This window comes from Drosophila kikkawai, chromosome 3L (genome assembly GCF_030179895.1).
Source record: "Drosophila kikkawai strain 14028-0561.14 chromosome 3L, DkikHiC1v2, whole genome shotgun sequence".
In the NCBI taxonomy this organism is placed as follows: Eukaryota; Metazoa; Arthropoda; class Insecta; order Diptera; family Drosophilidae; genus Drosophila; species Drosophila kikkawai.
Genome location: NC_091730.1, coordinates 9,143,828 through 9,157,593, shown reverse-complemented (window position 1 = coordinate 9,157,593; position 13,766 = coordinate 9,143,828). Strand labels below are relative to the sequence as shown.

The 13,766-nt window shown below is 42.8% G+C and overlaps 5 protein-coding genes across 6 annotated transcripts in view; 3 read left to right on the top strand and 2 right to left on the bottom strand.

Moving 5' to 3' along the window:
• LOC108072722 (neurobeachin-like protein 1) overlaps window positions 1–13,766 on the bottom strand; it is a 33,365-nt gene that overhangs the window by 5,993 nt on the left and 13,606 nt on the right. For both annotated transcript variants that reach the window (XM_017163981.3, XM_017163982.3), the window contains 5 exons: window positions 1,514–1,657; window positions 1,072–1,459; window positions 725–1,018; window positions 353–660; window positions 13–293 (listed from right to left, as the gene is read on the bottom strand). In XM_017163981.3, the coding sequence (XP_017019470.1) occupies window positions 13–293; window positions 353–660; window positions 725–1,018; window positions 1,072–1,459; window positions 1,514–1,657 (1,415 nt within the window). The remainder of the gene's footprint in view (window positions 1–12; window positions 294–352; window positions 661–724; window positions 1,019–1,071; window positions 1,460–1,513; window positions 1,658–13,766) is intronic.
• On the bottom strand, window positions 2,025–3,101 carry Cpr64Ad (Cuticular protein 64Ad). The gene is made up of 2 exons (XM_017163985.3): window positions 2,972–3,101; window positions 2,025–2,911 (listed from the first exon to the last, which is right to left on the bottom strand). Exons 1-2 carry the CDS (start codon window positions 2,984–2,986, stop codon window positions 2,063–2,065), a joined length of 864 nt encoding a protein of 287 aa, XP_017019474.1. The 5' UTR covers window positions 2,987–3,101; the 3' UTR covers window positions 2,025–2,062.
• On the top strand, window positions 2,734–7,424 carry Cpr64Ac (Cuticular protein 64Ac). The gene is made up of 3 exons (XM_017163865.2): window positions 2,734–2,739; window positions 6,432–6,477; window positions 6,537–7,424. Exons 2-3 carry the CDS (start codon window positions 6,466–6,468, stop codon window positions 7,170–7,172), a joined length of 648 nt encoding a protein of 215 aa, XP_017019354.1. The 5' UTR covers window positions 2,734–2,739; window positions 6,432–6,465; the 3' UTR covers window positions 7,173–7,424.
• On the top strand, window positions 7,861–8,538 carry Cpr64Ab (Cuticular protein 64Ab). The gene is made up of 2 exons (XM_017163987.2): window positions 7,861–7,930; window positions 8,009–8,538. Exons 1-2 carry the CDS (start codon window positions 7,916–7,918, stop codon window positions 8,375–8,377), a joined length of 384 nt encoding a protein of 127 aa, XP_017019476.1. The 5' UTR covers window positions 7,861–7,915; the 3' UTR covers window positions 8,378–8,538.
• On the top strand, window positions 10,504–12,443 carry Cpr64Aa (Cuticular protein 64Aa). Its single transcript, XM_070285990.1, has 2 exons — window positions 10,504–10,808; window positions 11,601–12,443. The coding sequence occupies exons 1-2, from the start codon at window positions 10,596–10,598 to the stop codon at window positions 12,000–12,002; spliced, it is 615 nt and encodes a 204-aa protein (XP_070142091.1). The 5' UTR covers window positions 10,504–10,595; the 3' UTR covers window positions 12,003–12,443.

Sequence of the window (13,766 nt, the reverse complement as noted above, 5' to 3'; positions counted from 1 at the left end):
AACTAGACCCACCTTCCACGGCCTCCCGTTCCACGGGATTGGTGATCTTATCCAGATCCACGGCTCCTTCATACGAGCAATAATAAAACACGTTCAAGGCCTCTGCTGCCTTGGGTCCCTTTTGCTTATAACCAAAGATCAAATCTATCCAGTGATGTAGATGCTGGCTCACATACTCCGATTCCAAGGCTCGCCGGTGTATGGCTATAAACTCCTCGGGCGTGGTGGCCCAGGCGGGCAGTATTACATCGTCCACCTTTTCTTTGGTGATTTGCAAGTGACCCAAGTCGAATCTGCAATGAAAATACAAATATAATCCCCAAGAAAAAGGGATTTTAGCTATATTCCCTACTTGTTCATGTTCTTGAGAAACTCCGGAAAGTAAAAGAACTCCGGAATCAGCTCCTTAACATCGTTGGGATTGTCCATTAGCAGCTTCCATGTCTGTGGTATCGAATGGAATTGTCTGTCAGCCACATCAAAGCGTCCGCTTTGCAGGTCAATGTGCAGCGAGGTGAAGGGTTCTACGCGCAGTAAATAGTGCAAGACGCCGGCTGAGTTGGAGTAGTGAGTGCCATAGTGGAACTTGGGTATGGCACCGGAGGGATCCTCGAAAGAATCGTACTTGCTGCGCACCTCAGCCTCGTTTTTGGGGTTTATCTGGGGGGAGAAAAGCATTTTCTTAAATAAAATTTAAAAGTAAGGATATAAAACCTAAACTTACACATCCTATGGGTTTGGACAGGTCACGGAATGACTTGGGATCGGTTAGGTCCAGGACATCACTGGTGTAGTCTGCCAGGATCCAGGGGAAGACGGGGTACTGGCTCAAATCATTATAAGATCGTCCTGCGATAGTGTTCAGGTACATCAGATATTCAAAGTTGGAGATCTCCCGATTGATCCATCTCTGGGTGAGGCCAGAGGCCCTCAGCAGCTCAGCCGGAGATCTGCCAGAGCCATACAATATATTTGGCAGAGGTAGACCCACGATTTTGGTAAAGACTTTATTGCGGGTCTGAAAAATAACCTGATAACTTTCAATCTCCAAAAACCTTAAAAATTACCCACCTTTGTGGTAAAGTTCAAGAAGTAACTGGTTTGATCCACCAGGAAGATTTCCAGAGCACTCCTGCGCAGATTGTACTTCCTTAGATGCACTTCGCGTATCTTGTTTGTGGAGAATCTAAAGTCATGCTTGGAGGCATCTTCCGTAGGTGGACTTAGATCCACAAAGGTAAACACGCTTTGGTTGACCTCAATGCGACCCTTGACCTTGGTCATCAGCGTAATGAGTTCACAATCCTGCGACATCACCAGCTTCTCCAAAGCCACATCCTGTTGCGCCTGGGTGTCTATCAGCTGGCGCAGCTCTTCCTCCAGCTGAGAGCTCTCATCGTCGGCCAGGAAATCGCGAACCACTGCATTCTTGATGGTGGAATCAAACTCGGAGATTTCCCTGAGGAGAAGGGATATTATAAGGTAATTTTGGTTAGGATTGGTTTGAGCTTACTTGGTGTCATAGGCACTGGTTGCATTGTCCCGCAGATTGGCGGCATTTTCGTGCTTGTTGGGATATAGTTGGGGCTCCAGTTTCAAACGCATCCTTGCCACATTTTCATGGGGAGATAATTTCCAGAATTCCTCGTCCAAATTTCTGGAAAGATAAATCAAGATTTAAAGTTATAAGATAAAAGATTTTTATACAAGGACATTTAAATTTTTAGATATTCTTAAGAGAAGAAACAGACTTAACATTTTCTCCACAAAATTCAGATGGTTTTAGAGAAAATAATAATATTTTCCCTTTGTTTTCAAATTTTCTGTTTATTTTTTTTATAAAAGTTGAAAATGTAAGAATTGCCCTTAGAAAAATCTCCTATTTTTCCCTCTTAGAAAAAATTCTACTGTATTTCTTTGTTTTCAAAATTTCTATTTATTTTTTAGGTTTTTTTTTTTTTGATGAAAGTTATTTTGTAGCTCGACAATGATTAATCGAATATGTACAGATGAAAGTCCTTTGTCGAGTTGTCTCTGTTTCTCCTTCTCTTTATCCTCCTCTTTAGACAACTATGGGTGCAGCCAGAGTCTTGGCAAAAACTGGAGCCACTGGGGCAGCAGCCACAACTGGAGCAGCGGCCACGGGAGCAGCCACAGTCTTGGCCAGCACTGGAGCAACTGGAGCAACGGCCACAGGCACATCCTTCTGCACGACAGCATTGAATCCGTTGATATCATCAGCGTAGTAGCTCACAATGCGACGAGAACCATCGGGCTCGATCAGGGAGTAGGAGCCGCGAACAACATCACCATCACGGGTCTCCTCCTGAGTCTTGGAGTCACCGGTCAGCGTATCCTGGACATCGTAGGCGTACTTGTACTGCGGGTAGGCATCCACAACCTCGGTGGCAATGGGAGCAGCAACTGGAGCAGCAACTGGAGCAGCCAGAGGAGCGGCAACTGGGGCAGCCAGGGGAGCAGCAACTGGGGCAATGGGAGCAGCCAGAGGGGCAGCAACTGGGGCAGCCAGAGGAGCAGCAACGGGAGCAGCCAGGGGAGCAGCAACTGGGGCAGCCAGACGAGCAGCAACGGGAGCAGCCAGGGGAGCAGGAACTGGGGCAGCCAGAGGAGCAGCCAGACGAGCAGCAACTGGAGCGGCGAATGGAGTAAAGGGAGCAGCAGCGAAGGGTGCAGCGGCATAGGTCTTGGCCACCAGAGGAGCTGGTCCAGACACCAGAGGAGCCGAGTAGCCCAGGGGAGCGGAATAGGCAGCCGGGGCAAAGTACGGTGCAGGTCCCAGAGGTGCAGAGTATGCCAGAGGAGCGCCCAGAGGAGCGGCGGCCAGGGGAGCGGAGAAAGGCGCCAGACCAGCCTGAGCCGAGAGGGCCATCGAGGAGATAACTGCAACAACCTGTGTAGAGGAGGAGATCTTTTAACCTCTTGAACGGGAACTTAATCCTCCTGTACTAACCGTCAGAGGATTCATTGTGCCGCTTGGGTTTTTGGGGGGATTGTCACCGTCGATTATCGAAAATGAACTGACATGCTTTGGCCAAAAAAACGACGACTTTATATAGCAGATGCGTTCGCGAAATTTGCATGCGTCGTCGCTCAGCTGAGGGAATATTGCGTACCAATTGCGTATGGGAGCCGGAGCCCAAGCTCCTGACCGCCGTCGTCTCCTCTTGGTCCTCCCTTTTGGGGTCGCTTCCTACCTACAGAGCGCGTCTCTCTTCAAAATTGATCCAAATTCCCTGCACGTAGTCCAATTTTCTGTCGCGGCTGCTTCAGGTTTTCATTTTTATTTGTTGCCACTGTATTTTTATTTTTTTTTTGCCTTGCTCGGATCAAAAGTGAATGCGATTTGATTATATTTTGGAGTCCGAGTAGTTTGTAGTTTTTGGTAATTGTCATGCTAGGTCCATTCAATGGCAATGCTTTAATTTTCTTTTACAACAAAGAGCTCAGAAGCGAAGCTTAATTTAGTTATTAAATTGAACTCTTCAGAAAGGTTACATTTTGACTTTTTAAAAATAAAATAAAGTATTAATTTGGAAGACTTTTTCTGCTCTGTATATAATTATTTAGACTTGGGTGGCATTACAATAGGTTGGAAAGTTTTTTCTATACCGTTTTTATTGGTTAACAATTACAAATGCTAATGATTAACCACTTGTACATAATAAGGCTGCTTTTGGTTTCTCTTGGACAAGGGAAACTGGGTCAGAGAGGGCTAAGAATATCGATGAGGGTTTGGGGATCAATAATCATGGGTGGAGGATAAGAAGTTAACTCTAATATATCTCTAAATATACAACATTTGTAGCTCATGAATGTAATATAAACATCAAATCCAATCTGCAATGGCATGCCGAAGTTAGCTTCCTTTCTTGTTAATTATAAAATAATCAAGAAGTTTTTTAATATAAAAAATCAGATTTTATAATACAAAATAATATTTTTCAAAGTCAAGGAATCATTTCCGACCCCATAAACCATATATGTTCTTGATCAGCATCAACAGCAAAATCTTTCTAGACATGTCCGGAAGAAATCGATTTTTTGGCCATTTTTGCGAGATTTGATAAGGGGTTACATCATTAAAATTAGCAAAAATTTCAAAAAATTTTGATTTCTTAAAATTTTAAATTTGGTATGCAGTTTTTTTAAATTAATAAAATCTAACACAAAACTGCTTTCCGAATCGAAATTAATGCATTTTTGGCTTAGTTATGATATATTTTAATTGTTACCTGCAAGGGTATACAAACTTTGACTGGACAAAGTTAGCTTTCTTTCTTGTTTTATATTTCCTTTTAGCAATTCTGAGAACCTTAAGGGATATTATACATAATTTATATTATAATTTCTTAAGAATTTAGTTTTTTAATAAATCTAATTAATGAAATATTAAAATTACTTTATTTTTACTTTAAAAGACGTGGTTTGTCTCAGTTTAAGCCCTCTAAATCTTCCCCTTTTCCTCCAAAAAAAAACCCATAAAATTCCCTGTTCATAGTCTTTAACTTTGGAGTTTGGCCAAACCCGTGGTAACCATCTATAACTGATTATAGATTCCCCATCGATGCCATGCTGTAACTGGTGGCTGGCTAGTGAGTTCGTGACTCTTTTGCCAAAATGCAACCAACGACCTTGCGACTTGTTGGCTACGGATTCACTTTCAGAGAGTCGGAGAGCCAAGAGACAAGTCTCAATCTTTCCCTCACTCAAGAGAGAGCTGTATCGCTGGATTAATCATCCAAGAGTTAGCCACCGGAAACTGGTGCTTCCATTTTAGCTATGACCAATGGAATGCTCCAGCTGCCGTAGATGCTTAAGTTCCTTGCCCAATCGCACCGAGATGAGAATTAATTAAAAGTAGACGAAATACCAATTCTGGGCAAGGTCGTCGTTTGCAGCGCTAAAAGCTTACAATTGCCGGCTGCAGCAGTGTGTCTTGCCTTTTGGCCCGATCGAGGCAATTACGGTGGTTAAGTGGGCGCTGGTTGGGAGTCGTGGTGAGGTGGGAAAGGAGGGGAGGAGCAAGCAGGCCGCAAAGCAAATGCGTGTGCGAGTGCGTAATTGCGCCGGGCCACGTCGCCGTGTCCACTGTCCACCGCCCATTCCCTCCTCCTAAAAGAAACCCACGAAAACTTGCCATTTTTGTTTTCTAATTAAACGAGTGGCCAGCAAACGATTGATCTTGTTTCGATACTCTAAAAAAAGGGGGTACTATGACTATGATATGAGCGAAGTATTTATATATAAATAAAAATATAAAATATAAATAAATTTATATATAAATAAAAATAAATAATAAATGAAGATCCTCATTAATCATACGCCACGGTGTACTTGTAAAGTCAACACTGCGTATGAGTAATAATTTATACACCATTTACAAAATTGCATATTCTTTTAAAATATTAAAAATTGATGAATTAATTAATGTCAAACTGCTTTAAATGAAGAATATAAAATATATTTACAGTTCACTTTGATTTAAATCTCCAAAGAAGAACCTCATCCATCATACGCTACGTTGTCTGGTTAAAGGCAACACTGCGTATGAGTAATAATTAGCACACATTTCACAAGACATTTAGATTCATTTAAAAACTTAAATATGGATAATTATTTAATCATTAAAGGTTTTAAATGATTAAAAAATATATAAGCACATGAAAAATCTTGGAAACTGGGTTGTTTCCAAGGCTATAATTTAATTTAAAGTGTAACTAAATCACATATTAAGTTTTTAACTCTAGGTAATCAATTATTCAACTTGAAATAATTAAATAAAAAATAATTAAAATAATTCTAAGAATTTGAGTTGCTTTATATAATATTTTTCTAAAAAGAAAATAACTTTTCCTTCATATTACGTGACACACCACCTTTCTTACGTTATATTATAGATTTATTTTTCGTGTGGCAACTGCAACTGGCCCATGCCACATGCGGCAGCTATTACATCAGACAAAATTCGGCCTGAGAACCTGAGAATGTGCCGAAAAAGTGCAACCAAAAAAAAACGAAACCAGATTGGGCAGCGGAAAACGAGTCTGGTGCTGGAAGTGGTGTCTTGGTGGTGACTTGCCGTCTTGGAGCGGCGCTCTTGAACGGATCCAAGTGGTGAGTGGAGCTATTCCATTGAGAAAAGCCAACGCAGCTGAGCAGAGCACAGCAGCAGTGCAGCATTCATGATGAAATCCGCACCAGAAACACGAAATGCGATGAGGTCTGGGGTGCAAGATCGAGATCGAGATCGGGCCAGCTAGTAGCCAGGCCAAATGAGACGCCGCAATTGTCACTCTGCCCATTAGATTGTCCAGTTTTTTTGCGAGCGAAGGAATTCGGCTGGCGATATATAAAACTGAAGAGTTGGTGGCCAATGCATCTCACACTTGAGCTGAGTTCTCGCCGTGCAGACACCTCCAGTCCTCCAGTCACACATCCTTCGCCATGTTTGCCCAGGTGAGTTTCTGGCCAGGATTGCGGATTATCTTACAGAACTTATCCGTGTGTTTCGTTAGACTCTGTTCGTTTTGGGACTGATCCTGTACGCGGTCGTGGCCATTCCCATTGATCCCTATGGACTTTCGGCTCCCTCCATCTCCTATGCTTCTCCTGCTATCTCTTATGCTGCTCCCAAGCTTCTGGCTGCTCCTGCTATTTCCTACGCTGCTCCCAAGCTGCTAGCTGCGCCTGCTGTCTCCTATGCCGCTCCTGCCATCTCTTATGCTGCTCCCAAGCTGCTAGCTGCGCCTGCTGTCTCGTATGCAGCTCCTGCCATCTCTTATGCTGCTCCCAAGATCCTGGCTGCTCCCGCCGTGGCTGTGCAAAAGGTGGCCGTCGCAGAGCCTTACGATCCTAATCCCCAGTATAGTTTCTCGTATGGAGTAACGGATCACAAGACCGGCGACTCCAAGCAGCAGGAGGAGACCCTGGTCAATGGAGTCGTCCAAGGCAGCTACTCCCTGGCCGAGCCCGATGGCACCATTCGCAAGGTCACCTACACCGCCGACAAGATCAATGGATTCAATGCGGTCGTCGAGAAGAAGGGCGTGGCTGCGGTGGCCATTGCCAAGCCTGCACTTGCCGTTGCCGCCGTACCCGCCATCACCAAGATTGGATATGCCTCCGCGCCTGGTCTGAGTCTCTACCACTAAGAGGTATCTCCAAACTGGAGACGAACCGATGACAAAACACTCTGTGGCCTAGTTCTGGGTTTACGATTAGGACTAGGACCGTTGTTGAATAGTTTTAAAGAATCACTTTTAAATCCCAATTAACCCGTTCTTCTTACCGAGAAAAAAACGTGCCTGCTGTTGCCCCCCGACAGACGATGACGAAGATGATGAACCCACTCCGATTTGATTCGATTGGACCCACTCCATTGACTATGTTTAGGGATACCGTTCTGGGGATCGGCAACTTAGTGAATTAGTTTCTGCATTTTACTGAATAAAAGTTTCGGTACAAAAAAAGAAATACAAAAGAGTTCTTTAATTTTTTTAAGTGGTTCAATCAATCACCTTTTGGGGCAGGTTCAGAGACTCAGCCTGGGATTTGGCGCATCTGGAATTCCTATCACGTAGTGCCAACTATATATTTATTATCACAATTCATATGGTTGAATTGTGCAAGCTGGGTGCCCGTGGCTGGCACGTCCATTGGGGAAACCTCCACCTCTGGTTGGTCTAACACTGGAGACCGAAATGGGTTATGTTACGTCAGCAAGTGGAATCGCTTTTGGCAGTGCTGGGTTGCCACACTACTTCAAGCAGCACGCAGTAGTATGGGCTGGAGTGGCCCTTTATAACCCCGGATCCGTGGGCAGCCGAAGACAGTTCCAACAGCGTTGTCAAGTCACCATCAACACAGGCAAATCCAGCGAGCAGCAAACCTAGTCATGGCCCTGATCAAGGTGAGTGTTCCAGGAGTTATAACCAAGGATTACAACTAGCAGGGAACACTATATACATAATGGATAATCCCTTCCTAGATCACCCTCATCTGTTGTGCTTTAGTGGCCGCCATCGAATGCGCCTTGCTTCCGGCGGCTGTTCCAGTGGGTGTACCTCTCAACACCGAGGTGGATCCGCATCCACAGTATGCCTTTGCCTACAATGTGCAGGATGCCCTCACGGGGGACAGCAAGAGCCAGCAGGAGGTGCGTGATGGCGATGTGGTCAAGGGCTCCTACTCGGTGGTGGATGCGGATGGATCGCTGCGCACTGTCTTCTACACCGCTGATCCCATTAATGGTTTCAATGCGGTGGTGCAGCGCGGACCTGTGCCCGTTGCCGCTGCTCCTGTGCCAGTGGCACCGCGTCCTCTGGTGGCCGCCGCTCCTGCTCCCCTTTTTGGTTAGGCTTCTAGTAACCATATACCCCAGATCCTAGCTAGTACATAACTTATTGTCTGCTCCTTAGGAGGTTTGTAAAGTCGCTTAAATCAATTAATAATAAACTCAGTAAGCCAAAGAAGCAAAATTATAGTGAGAAACTAATGGAATCCGCCAATGAATGACTCAATTACACACACTTTAAATTGCTCTGTGGTAAAAACCAAACTAGTTTACATTTACACCTATCCATATTATTAATTAATGAGTTGATCTGGCAAGCTCAAGGCTTAAAATATGTTTACTAAGTTTAGTAAGTGATAATGAACTAAATTAAAGCACACGCAAAATACGAGTATAATAAGATACTAAGTGCTGATTGATAGTTTTTCAAGATCAAAGCTGGCATTAATTACAGTCTCTTATATTAAACAGATTTTTTAAAAGTTAAATAAGAAGAAGAGATAAAAAAAATAATAGCAATTTTTACATCTGAATTAAAAGAGTACTTATTTTAGTTTGATTTTTATAATAAATTAATTAAATATAAACCAAAAGAAATCAAAGTTTCTTTGATATTTCTCTTACTTAAGAAACCCTGCAATCTTGCTATCTTTGGTGTTAAATCTCCTCAAGCGGCTCCACGCCCAAAGAACTCTTCCATGCCAAATACATTCACTCGCTTGGGCCAGACACGCACTCAAAAAATTATTCAATAGCTTAATTGAAAGTAAAAAATCGGCACGAGATGCAATTTTTGGATTACGCAAAGCCCCAACCCGAGCATGTCCATAGATGTTTGCTGCCGGCAGTAACTGCGCTGCTAACTGCAACATCAACTGCAACAGCAGCAGTTACTGCAACTGCGACTGCAACGCCTAACAAGCGGCAGTACGCGTTGAAAATTAGTGATAATGGGCAAAATTGTCCCAATGGCAACAGCGAAACAGAACTATAACTATACACTGAGGGATAAAGTAAAATACAATTTATAAGAAGATTATATAACAGGATTTAAGGTGGTTTAACTTTAACGGATGTCAAAGAAGAGGTTGTACTACCTATAGGAACTGTCTTAAGTTTTCAATTTGACAATACATATGTATGTTTTAGGGGAACATTTTACTATTTATTATATTATTATGTATATAATTTTAAAATGTTATAAATATTTTGACATTATCAGTAACCTAAACGTACAGTTGAGAACTCTAAAGCAACGCAAAAGAACCTAGAAGTGACTCTATTTTAAACGTGATTTCAAAAAGATTGCAGCTAGAACTAGTTGAGAATTCTAGCATTAATTACGCTGTTTCTAAGAAGGCTCCTGTAAGCTTTGAACTTTGTTTTGTTTTGAATTTCTGAACAAATAATAATCAATTTACAAGTTATTTACACAATAATATATCATTTTTACAAGATTAAAAAACCTAATTCTATGACTAAGAACAACGTTTTTTGCCCTGTACAGTGACAGCGTCTGGCGGGGATTTTTGGGTGGGCGCAGCTAGCAGCTCTGCCAGCCAGTTTCGAAGGCTGTGCCCCAAACACACCTTTCAACAATCGACTGCCGCTGCTGCTGCTGGCTGGGTGCGTGAGCAGCATTGCCCCAATCTGGTGGCCATAAACCGAGACACGGACACGGGACATGGGTACATGGGTACATGGGGCATGGGGACATGGGGACAAGAGACCTGGGAGGCACACACAGGCCAACACACACCTGATCCACGGTGGTCTATGTCTATGCTTTCGAATTGAACTTTTTTGTCACGACGACGACGACGACGACCAGTTTACTTTGTCCAGTGGTTCACTGGTCCACACACAGTGCTCCTCCCATACCGCCCAGACATGCGTGCCCCACCTCTCCTCACCATCTCCTCCTCCGCCATCGCCTCTGATTGCCATGGGCAGCGGCGAAAAATGAATTATTTTATATTTGTCGCGATCGATGGCAGTATTTTTATTTTTTTTTTTTCGCAACACACGCATGCGCAAGCGCACTTTTTAGTTGTTTTGGGCTTTTTGGTTTTCTTATTTATTTTTTTATTTTTGCATAAATATCTGTAGCAGGCGGCTGCTGCGGATTGGATCGGATTTTTTGGGCTCGGGCCTCGGGACGGCCTATAAAAAGCAATTGTCGAGCGGCCACAGAACCACAGAGCGCGATCATTTGTCAGCCGAGTAGCAGCAGCAACAGCAGCAGCAGTAAGTTCTCCAAAATCTAAGGTCTCCATCCAGAATGGCCCAGAAGTTAATCCTCGTTTTGAGCGCCTTGGTGGCAGTCGGCTCCGCCGTGGTGGTACCCGGTCCAGGCCTGGCCCTGCCTGCCTACCCATCGTATCCCTCGTATCCGACACTGGCCAAGGTAGCAGCTCCACTGGCCGTGGCCAAGGTGGCCGCCCCGGAGCCGTACGATCCGAATCCGCAGTATAGCTACAGCTATGATGTTCATGTGAGTAAAAGGATAATGAAGGAAACTAAATAGCAGAAGGGATATTCCTCGAGAAAAATAAAAATTAGGAAAATTAGAATAGAAACACTTTTAAGAATTTAAACTCAGGACTTTGAAAAGGATAAGAAAGGAAGAAAGAAGCTTATAAGAATTTATATAATTTATATTTTAAATTGTATAAAGGATAATCTGAACTTTTGTTTTGGAACTTTAGGAACACTTAAAGTAAAACCAATATAAAATAACCCTTAAACATTGAAGAGGGAATTTAAGATTGAATTAACATTAACACTTTGTCTCAATTTAGATATCAAATATTTAAAGTTGTACTAAAAGGTTCCCAGACTAATATAATATTCTTAAATTTAAATATTTTGCGGAGAATGCAAATCTTTTAAATGCTTGCCTTGAGCGTACAACTTCAAAAGTTCACAATCATGTTCTGTATTCATAGTTCACTACATATTCCACAGACACCTCATAAAAAATAATAAAAACAGCTGCCAGAAAAATTACAATTTACATACAGCCCACCTACCCGCTAGGCTTTATAAATATTTAGTATTTTGGAGAGGTGACTACTGCACTCAGAACTATTAAATCACAACAAGGTGAATAACTCAATATTTGCATAACCAAAGTCAACTAAAATAAAATGTAAAAATATATAGATGATAGACTGTTTTTAAAAAGGTTTTTTCAGTAAACTAAACTATCCTCTTGAAATTTACAAAAATATATAATATACTACATCCTTTACTCATAATATTCCCCCTTCAAATCCTCCCCCAGGATGGCTCCACTGGCGATGTAAAGAGCCAGCAGGAGAGCCGCAGCGGAGATGTGGTTCAGGGCTCCTACTCCCTGATTGAGGCCGATGGCACCCGTAGGATTGTGGAGTACACCGCCGATCCTGTGCACGGATTCAATGCTGTGGTCCACCGCGAAGGTGCCGTTGTGAAGGCGGTGGCTCCAGTGGCCAAGGTTCTGGCCCCGGCTCCGCTGCTTCACTCCGCTCCGCTGGTGGCCAAGGTTCCAGCTCTGGCTCCCGCCTATCCGGCTCTGGCTCCTGCCTATCCCGCTCTGGCACATGGTTATGGACCAGCTCTGGGTCATGGATATGGACCGGCTTTGGCTCCTGCCTATGGACCCAAGCTGGCACTGCCTGCACTGTCGCCGCTGGGCTACCACTAAGTCAAAGGATACGAAAAAATACAAAACGGACGCCGACCTCTTGCCGCAAACCGAACCATGGACACATCGCGACCAACTTCTCCTGCCACGTGGCCTCCAGATCGATGAGGGATGATGACCTGGCTGGGCCACGGGCCGATCGTAGTCGATAGTAGTTGTTAGTATTAGTTGAAATGAAAGCGATTTATCGAAATATGTACATACGAATCCAAGGACAGTGGACTTGCGTCCATGTCCCCTCATCTACACTCACACACATTCTCGAGGCGCCTTTCATTTTTGTTTCTTGTCTTTTTAGTCTTAAGGCTGTTTGACCGCGATAAAAACTCTATAATCCCCAAACAAACAATCCCAAATTCTTATTCTTATTTAATCCGAGCCTGTGCACACCGAGTAGAACTCGCAGAATGAGAACCGAGATTGCAAATAAACGAACCGAAGCTATGCAAATGGAAAAGGTTAAGGAGTTTTGATGGAAATGGAAACCTATTAGTAAAACTGGGGAAATATAAAGATAAGTTAGGGGTTGGGGATATTCATTTAAGGCAGACATTTTAGAAACCTGAAAACTATATTTCAGTCTATTTAATATGACTAAAGGTAAGTAAGAAGTACAAGAATGAAATCGAACTATGGGGAAGCCGATGTTTCTATACCTTTCCACTGTGGAATCGGTTCAGGGTACCGAATCGAAAATAGATCATAACTAAGACAAAAAAGCATCAAAATCAATTCGGAAAGCTTTACTATGCTAGTTTTTTGTAGGTTAACAAATCTGCATACTGAATTTTAAATTTTATAAAATCGAAATTTTTGTCAATTTTCGAGAATTTTAATGATGTAACCCCTTATCAAATTTAAAAAAAATTATGAAATTTTAAGTTGTACCCAAACATGGCCAGTTTGACTCAGTTTTTGATGCTGATCAAGAATATATATGGTTTATAGGGTCGGAAATTATTGCTTCACTACTAAAAAGGTTTCTGACTAAAATTAGTATACCCTTGAAGGGTATAATAAGAACTAGAAAGAAGATTGATTAAATTAAATTTAAGAAACCCATAAGCTCAGCATTCTTTAAAAATATTTACTAAAAATACTCTGAAGAACATTTATTTAGTATAATACGGGGATTTTACTGTTTCTTGGCTTACGGATGTTGGCAATTAATATAATAATTCAATTTTTATAGAACTTATAAATATAATTGACAAAAAACAGCACTTAAATCTGATTGCACATACTTTAAATTATGAAATTTTAATAGCTGCTATTTAGAGCAGCCTTTGACCATAGACAGTTCATAAAGCCCAAGTAGATTTCAATCATAAAGTCGGGCAATTTAGGCTTAGAATTTCAGGCCGTGAGCGTGGATATGACCTTCCTTCGCCTCGAACAGGTCACCGCTACTGCCAGGCAGTAGCCACTGCAGTTTTGGCCGTCAATTGAGCGTAAGCTAATAGCTCAAGGCCCAAGCTCCACGCACTGCTAAAAACTAAAAAAAAGACCTGCGTAATTCGTAATTCGAGCAACGCGGCGATGCAAAGTGGTCAGAAAAATAAAATTTATGGGCTCAGCCGTAGGAGAATTTTGCTGGTCAATTGGCAATCGATCGGATCGGATACTTGGCAGCCGGCCACAATGGTTTGGTGTTCTCCAAGCTGAAACTGGATACTGGCCATCCGCCGCGCCTCTATTAGCTCTCGGACTGACCTCTATCCGCCGAGGAGAGGAGAGCAGCGATTGGGTGTGGAAGCCCACCAC